Genomic DNA, 18891 nt, shown 5'->3' with positions numbered 1-18891 from the left:
TTCCATGTGATCCGATGGCTTACTGTCTCCTAAGCCCTGAATAGCAAGGAGGCGTCGAGCACGCTCAGAACGCGACAGTTCAAAGATTCTGAGGAGATATGCCTTCCGTCCCTTATATTTATCCAGTTCAGGAGGGGATGTGATGAAACTCACCGCTCTCGCTGCAGTTGAGCTCCCCAAAGCAGACACCACGTGGTAATAGCGAGAGTCATCATTAGTGATTCCGTGCAGGACGAATTGAGCCTCTGCTTGTGCGAACCACGTTAACGCCGATGACTCCCAGAACTCGGGGAGCATGAGAACGGGCGCGTATGCCATGACGGTATGCTCAGTATTATGCACAGCCTCGGAAACTTCCACGAGACTAACGTCGGGGTCACCAATGTAGCGAGCAGAGACGGGCGTCGTAGGCAGAGTGTCAAACAAAGGTGCCAACGAAAGCTGCTTTAATGACATTTAAACTTGCGATCACAAAACAAACACGAGAGTGGCTCGAGCCGGCCGAATTAAGAGTCCCCCTATGAACTCGCCAACTAAACAATGGTTCCGTGGGTGAATTATGTAAAACCCACTACAATACTCTTCTTTTACGCTTTACCTCGCAATTCTCACAATGTTTAATAGTCCATATGACTGGATTGTAGTCGTGTATAAACACGTTACTAACCTGTTTCTTTTACAGGGTAGAGAAGAAATCACAGTCCACTTTTGCGTTCTTAGCGGCAGTTGATAATTGTTTGGAGATAGTATTACGTATCATACCATTCACGTGCGACATGCTTCCTCTAGTGGTGAAATTTGCGACCTGCACTCTCCAACAATTCAAATTGGCTTCTTTCCCATACAAACAACACAAAAATAAGACATACAGTATAAACCTCAGACCATTAACATAAATATTTTTAGGCGTCTCGTAACTAGCAACTAACTGAAATCTTCAATTGGTTTGAAGCCCAGAGACTAAAATAATGAGTGTCTCGGTTCAGTGTTCTTTAGCAAGCTCTCAAGATTGCACAAGCCAAAAAATATGATGGCTTTACTGCTTCCACGGGTTGGTGTACACGTTTTCTCCTATTTCTTTTATTATGTTGCTATTTTGAAGTACTTTTACGGAGTCAGATTCAATGCAAGCATATACAAATTTCTTGGTCTCAAATTTAATTGAATTGGGGGCCGGTGAAGCGAGGATCCGGGAGAGGTTGGGCCAAATGGGGTTTACCACAAAAACATTACGCTGTTCTAAAAGCAACAGTGTTTCATATTCGTCCACTGGATGTCGCTGTTATGTGTAGTGGCACCAAAAATGAGTCAAAGGAAGACTACAAATTACGTTGGGAGGGTGGGGGTCTGGTAATCGAACATAGGGAAGAAGTAATAAGAAAAGGGGGCAAAAAAGGAAAACAGGAAAAAAAAAGAAAAATAAAGCAACAAAGAAAAATGAAGAAAAAACGAGAAAAAGAAAAAAGTGGGAAAAATTGAGAGAAAAACGTAAGACAAAAGAAAAAACTAGGAAAATAAAGAAACAAAAAGAAAACACCATAGAAGTAAAAGGGAGAAAGAAAAGAAGAAAATATTAATTAAGCAAGAAAAACAATCAAAAGCTCTGAAAAGGGAACACCAAAGAATAAAAGAAAAAGGACATAAAAAAGAAAACTAAAACAAGCAGTAAAACATAATAAAAAAAGAGGAAAAGCAATAAAAATAATTGAAAAGCGAGGAAAAAGGACAAATTAAGAACAAAATAAAAGGGAAAAAGAAACAATAAAAGGAGAATAAGAAGGAAAAAAAAGGGGTCCCTTTGTTTAGTGTATTACTAATGATAATAATGTAATATTCGGCACAAAATAAATAAATACATTTTTTGAAAAATCTTATTCTACTAAATTATAATATTTGTATTGTAATTTTTTTTTCACTCTGCCCTAAACCTTTAGCTTTTTAAACTTTTTTTATATTAAGCAACTTTAAACCACAGTCCCTGCATGACACAACAAAATGTATATGAAACAGTGACTTTTCAGTGCAACAACAAAGATACTACAAAATACAAGACTAAACTGTTCAATTTTAAACTGCTAATTGTAAATCACATCCCTAAAAAACAGTGCTGTGCTAACACATATTGCAGGTAATAATATGCATGCATTTGATATGCCCGCCTAACACTCATCTGTAGCAAGGACCCTGCTTCGTGGTGACACCTACCAGGTGCTGCAACTCGGCGGTCTGAGAAACCGCTCTCCCGTTTACTGTGACTTTGGACCCCTTCAGTGGGGTTAGCGTTACCCGGCGCAGTTTGTTTTCCAAAATGGCATGTCGCTCTTGGATCCTGAAGTATAAAAACACACAAAATGCAGAAGTTTTCTCTGTTTCAAAGAAGTTCTGCTCACCGTACCCTAAACCTTTGATGGAGATGGACGTGGGGCTGCCCTCGTTGAGGCCGATGTCCCATTCACCTGAAAGGAAAACAAAGTCTATTGCTAGACTCGCAATCAGACCGCTGTATTAAAGGGACAGTGTGTATTAGTAGACTGCTAGATTTCACTGTATCTGGTTGTGCAACCGAAAACTAGTGATAAAAAGCACAAGGAATCATTCAAACTACAGAGACTTAAATGGCCCAAAATACACTGTTTCACTTCTCGTGTTTTTTGCCCAGTCGTTTTGAGTTTTTGGGTACCCTCAGCAGCAAGATGGTGAACAATCATGTCAGCTCCCACTAAGTGAGCCACATGTTTTGTAAAATAAATTCGAGTTTCTCAACCTACTAGTATTCAGATAATACATATTTATATGATGGTTCATGTTTTTTAGCTTATTACTTAAATAAATATTGTTTTTTTAAGAACTAGGAGGCATTAAGTAATACACACTGCCCCTTGAAGATAGGTATAAGTCTCAAAAAGGTTTTATTGTAAAGAAAATTTATCAGCCTTAATTAAACAATATACGATATACTTAAAATAAGTCGTGTGTGTGTGTGTGTGTGTGTTTGTGTGTGTGTGTGTGTGTGTTTGTGTGGATGTATGGATGGATGGATTGATGTACCATATCCCCCTAGTGGGAGGTGGCTAGAGTCAGGAACACACTCACATTCTTGATACTTTCTGGGAGATTGAAAATGTACAGAGTTGTACTTTAGGCCTCCGCGAGTCTTTATATTGGTTTTGTGTTAAGGCGACCCTATTAAATATCAACAAAATCCTTAAACATCTGCTTTGTGGCATTTGCTTTCGTAGGGTCTCTAACACCCTCTGGTGGCAAAATTGGGTACTGTAGCTCCCGACCACTCCAAGCAGCCGAATCCAATCTTCTATCGGAACCAACATCATGATCGATGCAAATGTTTCTTATGCACACGTTTCAACAAACCATGGGTTGTGATGCCTTTCTGTTTGTTTTCATTAATAATTCAAAGCCCCAGAGTGACAGTTGTCCAATGTGAACAAAAACCTCGACCTGTGTTTTTTTTTTTTTTTTTTTTTTTTTTTTAAATAAAAAATAACATTGGTATGATAGTTCATGTATTTTTGCCAAGTATTCAAATCAATGTTTTTTTTTTACTGAATGAATGATTTTTGTACCACTCGGAGGCACCAAGCATTACACAATGTAACCTTAAGAAATGACGTTTAAAAGTTACGACTGACCCTCTTGGATGAAGAGCTTAATCACACCCGATAGCTGAGCATCTTCGTTGATATTGAGAATGTAAGGATGCATCTGCATCATTCTCCTCTCCTGACAAGCACACACATAACAAACGAAATAGAAAAAGAAGTACAGTAAATCGTACTTGCTCCCGTATACAACATCATACTCTCACACATGCACAACTATATTCTCAAACAGACAGACATACCCACGCACAATGACCACTATACTCTCACACATAACACTATACTCTTATACACATTACTATACTGTCTCGCACATACATCTATGCTCTCTCACACACACTACTATACTTTCATACACAAACTACTAGACTTTCACACATACTAATTTACTCTCGCACACACTAATAAACTCTCTTGCACGTATTACTACACTCTCATACACACACTGCAATGCTGTCACATACAAACTACTATACGCTCTCACACATACTATCATACTGTACTAGGAGCAACTCTAGTTTCACGTCAAACCGTACAATATGTATGAGAGGCTGTTTTAAAGGTGTATCCTTCTTACTCTCACACATGAAAAACAATGCTCTCATGCAGACACAGACACACTAAACTCTCATCCATACTACTATTATATACACTGCTATACTCTCTCCCACACACACACACACACACACACACACACACACACACACACACACACACACACACACACACACACACACACACACACACACACACACACACACACACACACACTATTCTCTCTCATATATACTGATATACTTTCATCCACTCTACTATACTCTTTCACAGACACTTTTAAACTATCGAACACACCCTACTATACTCGCACATATTAGTAAACTCATACAATCTACCATCCTGTCATACACATACTACTACTATTCTCTCTCACTCGTGCTGTACTACTACACAGGGAGCAATTTCATTTTTTTGTCAAACCTTACAATATGTATGGGAGGCCGATTGAGAAGTAAATGGTACTTGCTCTCACTCATAATATTCTACTCTCACACATGCAGAACAATACTGTCATACATGCCCATGCACAAACACTACTATATCATACATACTGCTATACTCTTTGGTCAACAATCTCCCTCGTACGCGGGTTACCGGGGCCCCCCTCTGGAGCCAGGCCTGAAGTTGGGGTCTGCTAGCGAGCGCCTGGTGGGCTGGGCCTTTGCTTACGGGGTCCGGCCGGGCACAGCCCTGAGGGACGGCGTGGGTCCCTCTTCCCATGGGCTCACCACCTGTGGGAGGGCCCAAGGGCATCGGGTGCATATAAACCTGGGTAGCAGCCAAAGGAAGGATCCTTGGCGCGCCGATCCCCGGCTACAGAAACTGGCTTTTGGGACATGGAATTTTACCTCTCTGGCAGGGAAGGAACCCGAGTGGGTGTGTGAGGTTGAGAAATTCTGACTAGATATAGTTGGACTCACCTCCACACACAGCTTGGGCTCTGGTACAGTCCTCTCGAGAGGGGTTGGATTCTCTCCAACTCTGGAGTTGCCCGTAGTGAGAGGCGCAGAGCCGTTGTGGGCATATTAGTTGCTCCACGGCTCAGCGCCTGTACGTTGGGGTTCACCCCGGTAGACAAAAGGGTAGCCTTTCTCCGCCTTCGGGTTGGGTGACGGGTCCCGACTGTTGTTCGTGGGAGACTTCAACGCTCACGTAGGCAATGACAGTGGGACCTGGAGGGGCATGATTGGGAAGAAAGCCCCCCCTGGCCTAAACCCGAGTAGTGTATCGTTATTGGACTTCTTTAACTGGAGCGATTCACAGCCGAGTGTAAAGCGGGCGGGACGAGGATCAGCACCTTTATATCTGAGACTGTGGTACTCAGCCGGAAAAGGGGACCATGCTCCCTCCGGGTTGGGAATGAGATCTTGCTCGAAGGGGGGTGTTCAAGCATCTTGGGGTCTTGTTCACAAGTGACGGTAGGATGGAAAGAGAGATTGACGGACGGGTCGGCGCAGCGTCTGCCGTCATGCAGACCCTGTACCGGCCCTTCACGGTGAAGAGGGAGCTGAGCCGAAAGGCCAAGCTCTCGATCTACCAGTCAATCTACGTTCCTACCCTCACCTATGCTCATGAACTGTGGGTTATGACCGAAAGAACACAATCCCGGATACAAGTAGCTAAAATGAGTTTCCTCCGCAGGGTGGCTGGGCTCTCCCTTAGAGATACGGTGAGAAGCTCAGTCATCCAGGAGGGACTTTGTAGAGCTACTGCTCCTCCGCATTGAGAGGAGTCAGTTGAGGTGGCTCGGGCATCTGATAAGGATGCCTCCTGGACGCCTCCCTCGTGAGGTGTTCCGGGCATGTGCCACTGGCAGGAAGCCCCGGGGCGACCCAGGACACGCTGGAGAGACTATGTCTGGCATGGGGCCTGGGAACTTATCGGGATCCCGTCGGATCAGCTGGAGGAAGTGGATGGGGATAAGGACATCTGGGCTTCCCTGTTAAGGCTGCTGCCTCCGCGACCCGACCCTGGATAAGCGGAAGATAGTGGATGGATAGATACTATATTCTTATACACCCTACTATACTGTCATGGACATACTGCTCTCTCACACATTCCACTACACTCTCGTACACTCTCTACTATACTCTGTAGCACATATTACTATACTCTCATACACACACTATTCTGTCACACACATAATGCTACTCTCTCTCACACATACTACTAGCTGGGAGCAAGGTCAATAAGAGGCAGTATGATTCACTTCTTAACCAGCCTCTCACACACCTGTGTGATGTTAGCATACTGTTGCTCCCAATCTCTAAGCGCCTCCTGCAGATGTTGCTCCCACAAAGTGTGAATGGTTCTGATCTGGAGCTCGTTGTGGGTCAGCAGCTGACGAATCTCCTCTATGCAAGCACGGACGTCAGGAAATTCTGCAGCAACAGGCAAACCGGGATGGCTTCCTTACTGGTTGCGTCCCCGGACCCGCGTCCATCTTGGTCCAGTCGGTTCAGTCGCTGCATCAGTTTGGCGTTTTCGGCTTTCAGTTCTTTGACCAGACGCTCGGTGGGACGCTCGTTCACCACGGGTCGGTTCTGGATGTGCTTGGCCCTGAAATACAGTGTTTAATCAAATGTATCCTGGTTCATATGGGGGTAAACATTCATTTTATACCTTTAGAACAGGGGTCGGGAACCTTTTTGACTCAAAAAGACAAAGTTGTTTTGTAAAAATGTCACAAAATCCTGCAAACCAGAAGGATATCGTCATATTTAACCTTCGGCGCAGACTGCACTGAGCGAAAGAGAGAAACGCGTGCCTTGCGCTGTGTGCAGAGATTCACCCAGCTCTCCCATTCACCCAATCAAATTACTCTGAGTGGTTTGCTGGCGTGTCTTGGTATATACAGTTAAAAGGACAGAGTGTATTATTTGACCACTACATTTTGAAGTGGTCTGTTGTACAATCTAAAATGAGTGTTAAATGTCACAAGTAAGAATGAAATTTACAGAGACTCCAAGTGACCAAAAATCAACATTTTTCTTCTTTTTTTTTGCCTAGGCTGACAAAACAAGTGTGACAAGTGTTTTTGTTATTTGGGGGACCATTAGCAGCAAGATGTCAGAACATTTTGGCAGCTCTCTATAAGTGGGGCTTATGTTTAATAAAATACATCCGAATATCTCAACTTACCAGTATATATTTTGTTTTAATGAGTGACTTTTTTACCCTTAGGAGACACCAAGTAATACACACTGTCCCTTGAAGTGCAGCGAACTATGGAATTAATTATTTATTGATGGATTTTCATATGAATTCTTTTTTTTCAATCTTTAATCTTTTGTGCAGGATATCATAAAAAAATTACATTCAATAACTGTTTTTATCTGAACTTTTTGTGGAAAATTTGGACCAACCTCACCCAGACCCTAGCTTCGACGGGCCAAGGTTAACTGAGTTTGTCATAAAGTATTTCAACAGTGAACATACATAGTTTAATAAGCTTCCATAAAGGGTTTCTCATGAGATCGAACCGTCCTGTGTGGAGTTTGCATGTTCTCCCTGTGTTTGCGTGGGTTTCCTCAGAGCACTCCGGTTTCCTCTCTCAGTCCAAAGACATGCATGTCAGGTTAATTGAACGGTCCAAACTGTCCCTAGGTGTGAGTTGTATGTCTCTGTGTGCCCTGCGACTGGCTGGCAACAAAGTTCAGGGTGTCTTCTGCCCACTCCCCGAAGATAGCTGCGATGGGCTCCAGCACCCCCCGCGACCCTACTGAGGATGAGCGGTGCAGATAATGGATCAATGGATAGATAAAGGGTTTCTTAGCAACCTTCTGCCAACGACAGAGCTCAAATAAAAAATAGCCGTGACGAGTGGCAGGGATTAAAGCATGCGGCCCATTGAAAAGCGCAAGAGAAAAATCCGCTGCAGTTTTACAGATGTCCACTGGATGTCACCAAAGCCAGGCCGCACTCGCAAATCAGCTGCAGCTGGATTTCTCATTCTCCCTCCATTTCTTGTCTTTTCTCTTTCTCTCTGCTCTCCCTCTCTCTCTTTTGCTCTTTATTTTCTCTCTCTTTCTCTCCCTCTCTCATGGTTTCCCTTTCACCTTTTTCTCTTTCTTTCTTTCTTGAAATCCGCATGAGTGCATTTCAAAAAACACCCCACAAACATTCACCCCCAAAAAATTATCAGAAGCTGTTTTTGTCATTGTACCTTTCAGCATAACGAAGTGTGGACAGAGACTCCTCGTAGCATATGTCAGCAGGACTCAGTGTTGCAATCTAAAAAAAAAGGTACTAAATCATCCATACCCTTCCAAGTCAATATAAGCAGAGAGACTGTCAAGGTCACCATAACAGTGCGACTGTTTCCTCCCAGGGCAGATTGCAGAAGCTTAGTGAGGACCGAATCTCTGTAAGGAACATGCACCGCCTTTTTCCCCACCGCCATGTCAGCAAGGGCGCTACAAGCCAGAAGATGTACGTCGGCAAAAAAAAGATACAGCTGACAAAAATAAGCAGGCCTCGTCTACCTGATGACGTTGCCTAGCGTGGTGAGGCTCAAGTTGATGGCCGTGCCCTCTTTGAGACGGTCGGCTTCAGACCACGCAGATCTCTGACGCTCGCTACCAGCCAGGTCCACCAGGTTCATGTTGGACTGTTTGGTCACACTCTCTTTGGATAAGATCTTGATTTGAAGTCCACAGAAAACGTATTGTACAGTTCACTATACAGAGTTTGTACACCTTTTTCATCGCCAAGTACCTTTCGAGCACTTCCAAAGCTAATTTTTCAATGTTTCCAACCCCTTCAAAGGGAGAAATCCAGCGCTGTTCAAAATATTGCTTTTTGTTGTTGTTGACTTTGATGACTAAAATAAAGTTTCCATCTTGCTGGTAGCACATGCTTTGTGGTATTTTGAGATGTTTCTATCTATAATTTATGATGTTTTTTGTCACTTGGCTGCTGTAAACTGAAATGAATTCTGCTCCAAAAATGCATGCACAGCTGGCCTTTGTCACACTCGTTCACAAACACGGAAAAAGCTCTATAGCTGTTGGGTAGTAATTGAGTTGAATACGTAAGACAAAAAAAATAAAGAAATTACTGTATGTTTAAAAAGCAAAAAAATGAGCCGAATTTGGACTCATTTTAATTATATTAATTGCTCCGAAGCAGAGTGCATTGTACCTTTGAATCATGCAATTGACTGCTGATCTTTTGCTTTGCATTTAATTTATTTAAATTTATTTTTTTGCGTGTTTTTCAGGAAAACTGTGTCTAAATTGGTTCAAAAATAATTGTTAATACAGTAAAATCCAGGTTATGTGGATTCAGTTAATGCGGATTTTGCGAAGATCCGGATAAAAGAGTTTGGTCCAATTGATTTCTAATTTTTTTCTTTCGAAAAATCTATGAATATCCCGGATTTTATAATCCTGATCTTTGGCCATTCCTGATCAAAATCCCAATCATTTTGATCCATTCCGATGCATTTTGCCAAGTCTATTCCGGAGTGGTATTCCAAGTTGACAAGCTGTCTTTGACGTCTTCTTACCGGAAGAGGCTGGATGACGCAACTTTCCTGGAAAGTGTATACAGTGGGACCTCGCTACTTCGCGGTTCCACGTTCGCGGGTTCAGAGCTTCGCGGGTCTAAAAATAATAATAATTAAAAAAAATAATAGTAATTTAAAAAATAATACTTTACTACTCAAATTCACTTGCAATTGCTTTTAAGTCACTGATTGATACATTTGGTTTTAATCAAATAGTTGATGTGCCCACTCATAAAGATGGGAACACTCTACATCTCGTTCTGACCCGTGGCGTAGTAGCCTCAAATGTTACAGTGTTACCGTATCCTAATGCCATCTCTGATCCCTATCTTGTTAAGTGTGAGGTGCTGATTAATGTTTACTGTGATAAAGAAAATTTAGGCTTTAGCAGTCGCAATATCCGTCCTACAACGGTATTAGCCTTAAAAGAACTATTACCTACGGTAACTGCAGCCTTCCCTTCGTACACTGGGTCTGTTGACTCACTTACAAACAACTTATACTCAATACTGCTTTGGTTAATGTTCTTGATTCTGTGGCACCCCTAAGGCATAAATTTCAACCTAAGAAGAATACACCTTGGTTTACTGAAGAAACCAGGTTACTCAAACAAGGTTGCAGAAAACTTGAACGAAAATGGCGCACTACTAAGCTGGAGGTCTTCCGACTGGCCTGGTGTGACAGCTTGCTGAAATATAAAGTAGCTCTTGCCTGAGCTAAAGCATCGTTTTTCTCTAAGATTATTGTTAAACATAAGAATAATCCAAATTTTTGTTTGACACAGTGGCGAAACTTACCAGACAACAACTTAACCCAAATAGTTGTACTTATTCTGCTAACGACATTATGGAATATTTTAATAAAAAGATTCAACTAATCAGGAATGAAATTTTAAAAGAACACTCTGTATCCTCCTCCTATCTCAAAGATGTGGAGGTGTTAGGTAAGGACCATTCTCCAGTTTCAATGATTTGTCCCTCGATAATCTAACACGGATGGTCAGTAGGGCCAAACAAACTACATGCCTGCTCAATCCGTTTCCAGCTTCACTGGTGAAGGATCTGTTTGGGATCTTAGGACCATCAGTTTTAAATATTGTTAATATATCGCTATCCTTGGGTATTGTTCCTGTAGCCTTCAAGTCTGCCATCATTAAACCCACGCTTAAGCGATGTAACCTTGACCCAGAAAGCCTAGGTAATTATAGGCCAGTGTAAATCAGCCATTTTTTGCAAAATTACTTGAAAATGTTGTTGCACAGCAGCTAAATGACTTCATTGTAGAAATCTGGACGCTTGCCTTACTGAGATTCAAAGATGGACGTCACTTAATTTTTTACGCCTTAACACAGAAAAAACTGAAATGTTGATTATTGGTCCAGCTCACTGTCATCAGTTGTTTTCAAACACTACCCTGAACCTAGACAAATGTAATATCACCCACAGTGACTCGGTCAAAAATCTAGGTGTTATATTTCCTAATCTGTCGATCAGTCACACGTGAAAAATATTACTACAATAGCTTTCTACCACCTCCGTAATATTGCGAAGATTCGTTTGATGCTGTCCCAATCAGATGCAGAGGTTTTAATTCATGCGTTTTTTACTTCTCGGCTTGATTACTGTAATGTATTGCTTTCTGGTCTCCCGATGTCTAGCATTAAAAGTTTGCAGCTGGTTCAGAATGTGGCAGCTAGACTTTTGACTAAGACCAAAAAGTTTGAGCATATTACTCCTGTATGGGCCAACTTGCACTGGCTCCCAGTCCACTTAAGATGTGACTTTAAGGTTCTCTTATTAACATATAAATGTTTGCATGGGCTTGCACCCTCTTATCTCTCTGATTTGATTTCCCCCTATGTTCCTGCACGGAGTCTGCGCTCGGAAAACGCCGGTCTACTTGTGACTCCGAGAGCCAAGAAGTCTGCAGGCTCGAGAGCGTTCTCCATCCGGGCCCCGGTGTTATGGAATGCCCTGCCTCCGAAGATAAGATCTGCAACCTCAACGGAAGTTTTTAAATTGAGGCTTAAGACACACTTCTATTCCAAAGCTTATGATTGATGCCAACCTCATATTCTGTATTGTCCTGTCTTTTTCCGACTGCCTGCCTGGCTGATACGAAGGAGAAGGACGATTTGAGATGAGTCAGCGGACCAGCGTCTGACCTGAAGCATGTCAACCCCTGCATTTACCAGCTAGCAGAGATGGAAAGCTGCGTCGTAGCCGTCATAGACTTTCTGGACTAGTTTACAGGCTGGGGGCGTCGTTGCTGTCATGCACTTTCCGGACATTTTCAACATCTTACCTGGTGTTTACTATTCTGTTTACAGTAATGCTAATTGTGATTCACCCTGGTCAATCCTGGAAGGGGGATTACCATATGTGAGGTATTTTCTCAAGGTTTCTCTTTTTTCCTCACACTGAGGTTTTTGAGTTGTCCCTTGCCCGCATGCTGGTTTAAGATCATGTAATTGTGCAGTCCTTTGAGACATTTTTGTGATTAAGGGCTATATAAATAAATGTGACTTTACTTGACTTGACTTGACCATCCTTTTGTTCATAGACAAACAAATCCCTCTATGTGTTTGTCTTCGTGGGACGTCTTCCCGGTTATCATTGACTGACTCTATCTCATTGTGCTTCGATTCAAGTTGTGATCTATACGTGCAAAACGACACTGAAGGAGACTACGCTGAGTGTCATATCATTGCATCAGTGAAGAGGAGGAGTCGAGAGGACTGGACCTTAGAAGAAAGATTTATGATCATACAATACTGTAACACTGGCATGACGGAGAAAGATATTGCAGCTTATTTTCACATGAAACCTGAAACATTGTCAGATATTCAGAAAAACGCTGTATGTATATTTCACTGATATTCTCATTTTATCTGTGTGAATATAAGCGCGTGAATTCATCTTCAATCAAAACCAGGTAAGTTATTCATGTATTTTCTCCCAAACATAATTTTGAGGTCAGGCGGTCTCAAAAATACCGGACATCGGCTAATCCGGATACTCGGATAATCTGGATAATTTTCCTGGTCCATTTGAATCCGGATTAACCGAGTTTTACTGTAGTTGTTTTTTTTTGCATATTATTGTTTATTTATAACACAGAAGAGTTCATATTTTGTATTTTCATTTTATTTTTTTGCATTTTCAGGGATTTTGTGTTGCACAATTTTAATTCTGCTCAAAGTGTAAAAAGATCAAATTTGTTTAGTATTTTAATAATAATAATAATAATAATTAATAAATGTAATTACAGTTTTTTTTAAGTTCTGTTAATATTTTAATTTATATTTCATGTGTCTTTCATGGATCTTTGATTTAATTTGGTGCATAATATTTTATTAGGGCAGCACGGCGGCGCAGTGGTTAGCGCGTGTGCGGCACAGTTCTGAGGTCGTGGGAACCTCCTGCGTGGGTTCAAATCCAGCTCCCGGCCTTACTGTGCGAAGTTTGTATGTTCTCCCCGTGCTTGCGTGGGTTTCCTCCGGGCACTCCGGTTTCCTCCCACATTCCAAAGACATGCATTTCAGGTGAATTGGCCGGTCCAAATTGTTCCTAGGGGGGACTGAGCGAGTGAGTTGTCTGTCCCCGTGTGCCCTGCGATTGCCTGGCAACCAGTTCAGGGGGTCCCCTGCCCAGTGCCTGATGATTGCTGGGATGGGCTCCAGCACCCCGCGACCCTACTGAGGATAAGCGGTGCAGCTAATGAGATGAGTTATTTTATTATTATTATTGAAAATATATCATTAAAAAAACTAAAAATCCGAATAGCCATAATGACAGGCCAGGCATATCGGCGTCATTTTCATGCACTGTTTTAAGATTTTCTTCATTTGTCGCGTGGTCTATAGAGTCAGACTGCCAAGAAACATGGCAATCGCAACTATTTCAAGCACTTCACCCAAAATTCAAGCATTTTCCCTGACCTTGAAAACACAACATTAAAATTCAAGCATTTTCAAGGATTTTAAGCACCTGTTATAACCCTAACTACAGTATATTTGCAGTCTTCAGAGACAAATAAACGCTCACCTGTTTGAGCTGGAGCACAATGAGCATGTGTGAGCGGCTACTGTTTGCATTCAAGTGTGTGGCAGCGCTGGTTCTGGTTCTGGTTCCCTGTTCCATCAATTGCTCTACCTTCAGAATTTGGCCAAGTACAAATCAAACCATGATTTATTTTTCTACAGAAGAGAAGAAGAACTGAGTGTGTCTTCACCAACCTGTGCTGCGCTATCACAAGGAACCGTCCGCAGACCCTCCACATAGAAACCCCTGTGCTGCTCCTCTCGGACACGGAGCCCCCCAGGGGGACGAGGACCACGAGAAAGCAAGTCCACCACCTGCTCAGAATTGAAGGTGTCAAGAATTGGACCGGGAAGCAGGAAGTCGGAACTCACATGCGTGGACGATCTGTCACTTTAATTAGGAAAGAAAAGTTATCCAACGCACAAACGGACCAAAAACAAAACAAAACAGGTTCAAAGGCAATCAAAATTACAAACTAGGCATTACTCAGATCAAACGGGCATGAACAGGGCTTCAACAAGGGTTAAACAATGATCTGGCAGCGGGGAGTTCCAAAAGGAGGGCTTAAGTACTCCAAGAGCAATCAGTCCAATGCGTCTCAGCCGGTGTCAAGGGGCAGGGCCAGCTGGGCGCCATGACAACCGTGCAGGACATGACAGAACCCCCCCCTTCAAGGGACAGCACCTGAGGTCCCAAAAGGAAACAAATACCTCACCCCCAAGAATGGGTCGACGCTCCTGATGAGGGCAACCCCACTCCCTCTTCTGAAAACGCTGGAACGAGGAGAGGCAGAGGCGGAAGGCGGACAAATCTGAGCGGTGAGCTGACGAGTCAGACTCGGGATCGGCGGAGTCGGACTGGCGATCGGCGGTGTCGGACTGGTGATCGGCAGAGTCGGACTGGCGATCGGCGGTGTCGGACTGGCGATCGGCGGTGTCGGACTGGGGATCGGCGGAGTCGGACTGGCGATCGGCGGAGTCGGACAGGCGATCGGCGGTGTCGGACTGGCGATCGGCGGTGTCGGACTGGCAATCGGCTGTGTCGGACTGGCGATCGGCGGTGTCGGACTGGCGATCGGCGGTGTCGGACTGGGGATCGGCGGAGTCGGACTGGCGATCGGCGGAGTCGGACTGGCAAGCAGGGGAGTCGGACTGGCAAGCAGGGGAGTCGGACAGGCAAGCAGGGGAGTCAGACAGGCAAGCAGGGGAGTCAGACAGGCAAGCAGGGGAGTCAGACAGGCAAGCAGGGGAGTCAGACCGAGAGATGGGGATGATAGGTCGGCCGACAGGCGCGGCGTTGAGGCCGGCAGGAACCATGAACAGCTCGGCGCCAAATCCTCCTGGGAACTCCATTCGAGGCACAGCAATGGCCACGACGGGCGGGGCCGTGGTTAGAGTGGGAAGGGAAGGTGACGTCGCGGCCAGAGAAGGAGCCGCGGAAGGCGGGGGCGTTGCCAATAGGAGCTCATTCAGCAGACGCGACAGGGATTCAGTCCGCTGAGCTAATTGCTCCATCTGGAGTTGCATGCGTTGAGCTTGCTCGGCCTGCAACTGAAGGGCGGCGACCTCACTGGGCGAGCGCCAAACGGCGTCCTTCAGCTTTCCCCAAATTGTGTTGGGGTCGTTCGCTGAGTTCACATCGTACGGACAGATCATTCTGTCACGAAACGGAGCGGGAAGCAGGAAGTCGGAACTCATATGCGTGGACGATCTGTCACTTTAATTAGGAAAGAAAAGTTATCCAACGCACAAACGGACCAAAAACAAAACAAAACAGGTTCAAAGGCAATCAAAATTACAAACTAGGCATTACTCAGATCAAACGGGCATGAACAGGGCTTCAACAAGGGTTAAACAATGATCTGGCAGCGGGGAGTTCCAAAAGGAGCGCTTAAGTACTCAAAGAGCAATCAGTCCAATGCGTCTCAGCCGGTGTCAAGGGGCGGGGCCAGCTGGGTGCCATGACAACCGTGCAGGTCATGACAGAAGGTCAAAAAGATGTTGCGGAATCTGAAATGTATTTCCCAACTTATGATAAGTTATTGAACTATTGCTAGTTTTGGTTATTTTAAATATAACACACATATTACAGGGTTTGTGCACACTTTTTATGGCCAAATTCAAGCACTTATTAAGAACTTTCAAAAGCAAACTTTTCTATTCCTTTAGTATTTGTTGGTCTGGAGAGGCATGAGCGTCACTAAGCCATACTTGCCCAAGACACAACCCAGGAAATGGTGCCCCTATGAGCTTTGTGGTTGAGGGTTCCAATACTGCCATTAAAAATTATAAAGATAATACACTATTATATTGCTAATAATAATTATTATTGATTATTTGTCACTATTATTGACCCCACCAACACTATTTAAAGCAATTTCAAGTGAAAGGTCATTATTCTATAAGTTTTTATTTTCTTCGTTTGCTGTGTAGTCTATCGAGTGAGATGGTTAGAAAGCTGCCAACAATTTCAAGCGTTTACAAACACTTTACCCGAAATGTAAGCACTTTTCAAACCTTGAAAACATAACATTAAAATTTAAGCTCTTAAGATTTTAAGCATTCGTATGAACCCTGATAATGGCCTGGCGTTGCCGAGCATTCTACTTGAGGGAGGTTGTTGGTGCCAGTGAGCCAATGAGGACTGCCAAAGAGCAAATAGATGCATGCAGCCCCAGAGCCGCTTGTACATGAAAGCAGATGTTTATCAGTTTTGTTGTTATGTATTTGGTGTGCTTTTGACCCATAAACACTCTTAGAGGCCTAAAATACAACTGTGTAAATTTTTTTGGTCCAGCTGTTTCTTAGCCTATTATAAGCCACACACACACACACACACACACGCGTGCACACACAAATTAAATTGACTGCATTTCTGTAGCACTTTTAATCAGTCACTGAAGACCTCCAAAGTAATTTACAATACACTTCACACTTAACCATTCACACACATGGATATATTAGATGTTCATGGTTTACGGATCCCTTAACCGCTTAGGTCAGGCATTATATTTCAGGGGTGTCCAAACTTTGAAGAAAGAGGGCAAGATTTGGTAAGTTGAAAATGTGTGAGGGGCCTACTATACAGCCTGGTATTCTTTGAACAATCTCTAATAAATTCACCCTCCGTAAAAAGGTTTGCAGTAATTTGCGATCAGCGTCGCGACCTCGTAGCTTGACTTGTAGCATTTTCAAATGACTCGCCAAGTCTTGTGAAAAAGTGCTGCTGTGCTGTTAAAACAGCTTCAAGTTGCTTCACCTTTTCATAGCATTCATTTTCAGTTACCTTTTTGTAGTCAGCATGTTTTGTCTTGCAGTGCGTCTTAAAACCATACACAGTATATATTATTTCATTATAAATATTCTTTTAAAACAGCCTTAGTATCTTGGCAAATTATGCAGATGCAGTTGTTTCAAATTTCAGTGAAAAATTACTCCAAGTTCTACTTGTCCCCACAGTCAACTTTCCTTTTTTTATTTGCATTCGCCATGTCGGAAATGGGGTGGGCTTGAATTCTCACATAACACTATCTGCAAGGTGGCCAAAGGGCTACTGCCATCATCTGGTGAAATGGTGATTTATTTTACTTTGTATTAATTTACTTTATACTGCGGGCAACATTATTGGCGGGCCACGTTATCAATTTTATGACAGAGGCTGCAGGTCACTCACATCAGAGTCTATCTTCCTCCTCATAGATGTTGTCAGTTGTGTTGATTTCCCTGTGGTTTTTCCTTCTATCACAACTCATCATTTTTTCTGTTACTCTTTCCCCTGTGTTTCTTGCTAGTTTTTTGCAGTTATGTGAAAGAAGGTAATTGTAAATAAACTTCAGATTTCATATATTGTCAATAACCATCAATCAATTGCCCAAACCTATCTGTAAAATGTTTTGAGCACACGAAAAACGTCTAAGCAGAAAAGGTAAACAACCTTTGAAATGGTTAAAGGGGGATCAAACCCCCTGCAGTATGTGAAAATCCCGCCCAAAATGTATTCTGCCATATCCTGCTTGCAGCAATTATTGACCAGGATAATGAAACACAGCTGATCCCAGGAAAAGTACAAAGTATCGAACAATGGCCATTTTTTTAACATAAAATTGGGCAATTTCCTGCTGCACATCAAACAAGGTCTCAAAGCACAATGGTTGAGAAACACTACTGCACACCATTAAAATCAATTAGAATCTTTCCCTGTAACTTGAAGATTAGTGGAAGTTTGCCAGGCAATATGACTGAGCACACATTCCAACAAATTCCTTTCACTTCAATAGGATTATCACAAGACCACATCTCATTTCACCTGCTCATTGTAGATCTCCAACATACTGAAGAAGACCTGTGAGGAACATGAGGGCTTTTATAACAAATGTTCACAAACACAAAATGTACATTTTCAAACAATACATTCACCTGGCATTGTCTGGTGTCCTGGTTCTCTTTAATGGCCTCAAACAGACGCTCACATAGTTTTGGAACTAGACCTTTATTGGGTCTGTAGCCCACCATGGAGTAACTCTTCCCAGAGCCCGTCTGTCCATAAGCCAGGAGAGTAGCGTTGTAACCCTACACACATCAAAAGAAGTTGCTTGAATTACACCACAAAATTTGACCAGTTTGTTTCATTCCGAGAGGGACGTTCTATACCTGGAGTGCGTTTTCCAGTATTCCTAACCCAAGGTCCTGAAACACACAGTCCTGGGGAGGAAAGGTAAATTAATTTTACAGTAGGTCGTAATATTTTGATAAGGGGTAAAACAATATCCAGTTTTACTAATTTTACAAGTGTTGGCATAGACAATCCGTTCAATCTCGGGACCAGAACGAGTATTTGGATGAAGAAGAAAAAAGAGTTGAAGAGAGCAGTTTAGTTGAGGACTTTTATTACAAAGTTACAAAATAAAATAGAACTGAGTGTACCCTGGGTCAACTAGGAGGTCTCCATCATAGAAGGCATCGAAAAAGGGCTCTTCCCCTGTCTTATAAGAGAGGGACATTGTTTTACCAAATGGAAAATGAAACTTACTAGAATGGGATTTTCCTGAAAAGGTAAGGAAGTCACATCTTCACAAACAAACCTTTGTTTTGCCTGGACCCACCTGGATGTTCAAGGTTGTATGATAAGACTATGGCAGATTCAAGGGCACTTGGAAACGTTA

General features: G+C 42.9%; 1 protein-coding gene across 1 annotated transcript in view; it reads right to left on the bottom strand.

Annotated features, from left to right (window-relative positions):
- Positions 1–18891, bottom strand: part of kif28 (kinesin family member 28) — a 54659-nt gene that overhangs the window by 28607 nt on the left and 7161 nt on the right. Inside the window, exons 3-15 of the mRNA XM_088334903.1 lie at positions 18380–18430; positions 18146–18298; positions 18036–18071; positions 13925–14044; positions 13734–13841; positions 8663–8817; positions 8482–8593; positions 8344–8411; positions 6595–6737; positions 6411–6532; positions 3651–3741; positions 2396–2456; positions 2206–2329 (exon numbers count right to left, since the gene is read on the bottom strand). Of these exons, the coding sequence (XP_088191029.1) occupies positions 2206–2329; positions 2396–2456; positions 3651–3741; positions 6411–6532; positions 6595–6737; positions 8344–8411; positions 8482–8593; positions 8663–8817; positions 13734–13841; positions 13925–14044; positions 18036–18071; positions 18146–18298; positions 18380–18430 (1344 nt within the window). The remainder of the gene's footprint in view (positions 1–2205; positions 2330–2395; positions 2457–3650; positions 3742–6410; positions 6533–6594; positions 6738–8343; positions 8412–8481; positions 8594–8662; positions 8818–13733; positions 13842–13924; positions 14045–18035; positions 18072–18145; positions 18299–18379; positions 18431–18891) is intronic.

This window comes from Urocampus carinirostris, chromosome 4, assembly GCF_059441175.1.
Source record: "Urocampus carinirostris isolate Australia breed hairy pipefish chromosome 4, RoL_Ucar_1.0, whole genome shotgun sequence".
NCBI lineage: Eukaryota > Metazoa > Chordata > Actinopteri > Syngnathiformes > Syngnathidae > Urocampus > Urocampus carinirostris.
This window is presented reverse-complemented; position numbering and strand designations above follow the sequence as displayed.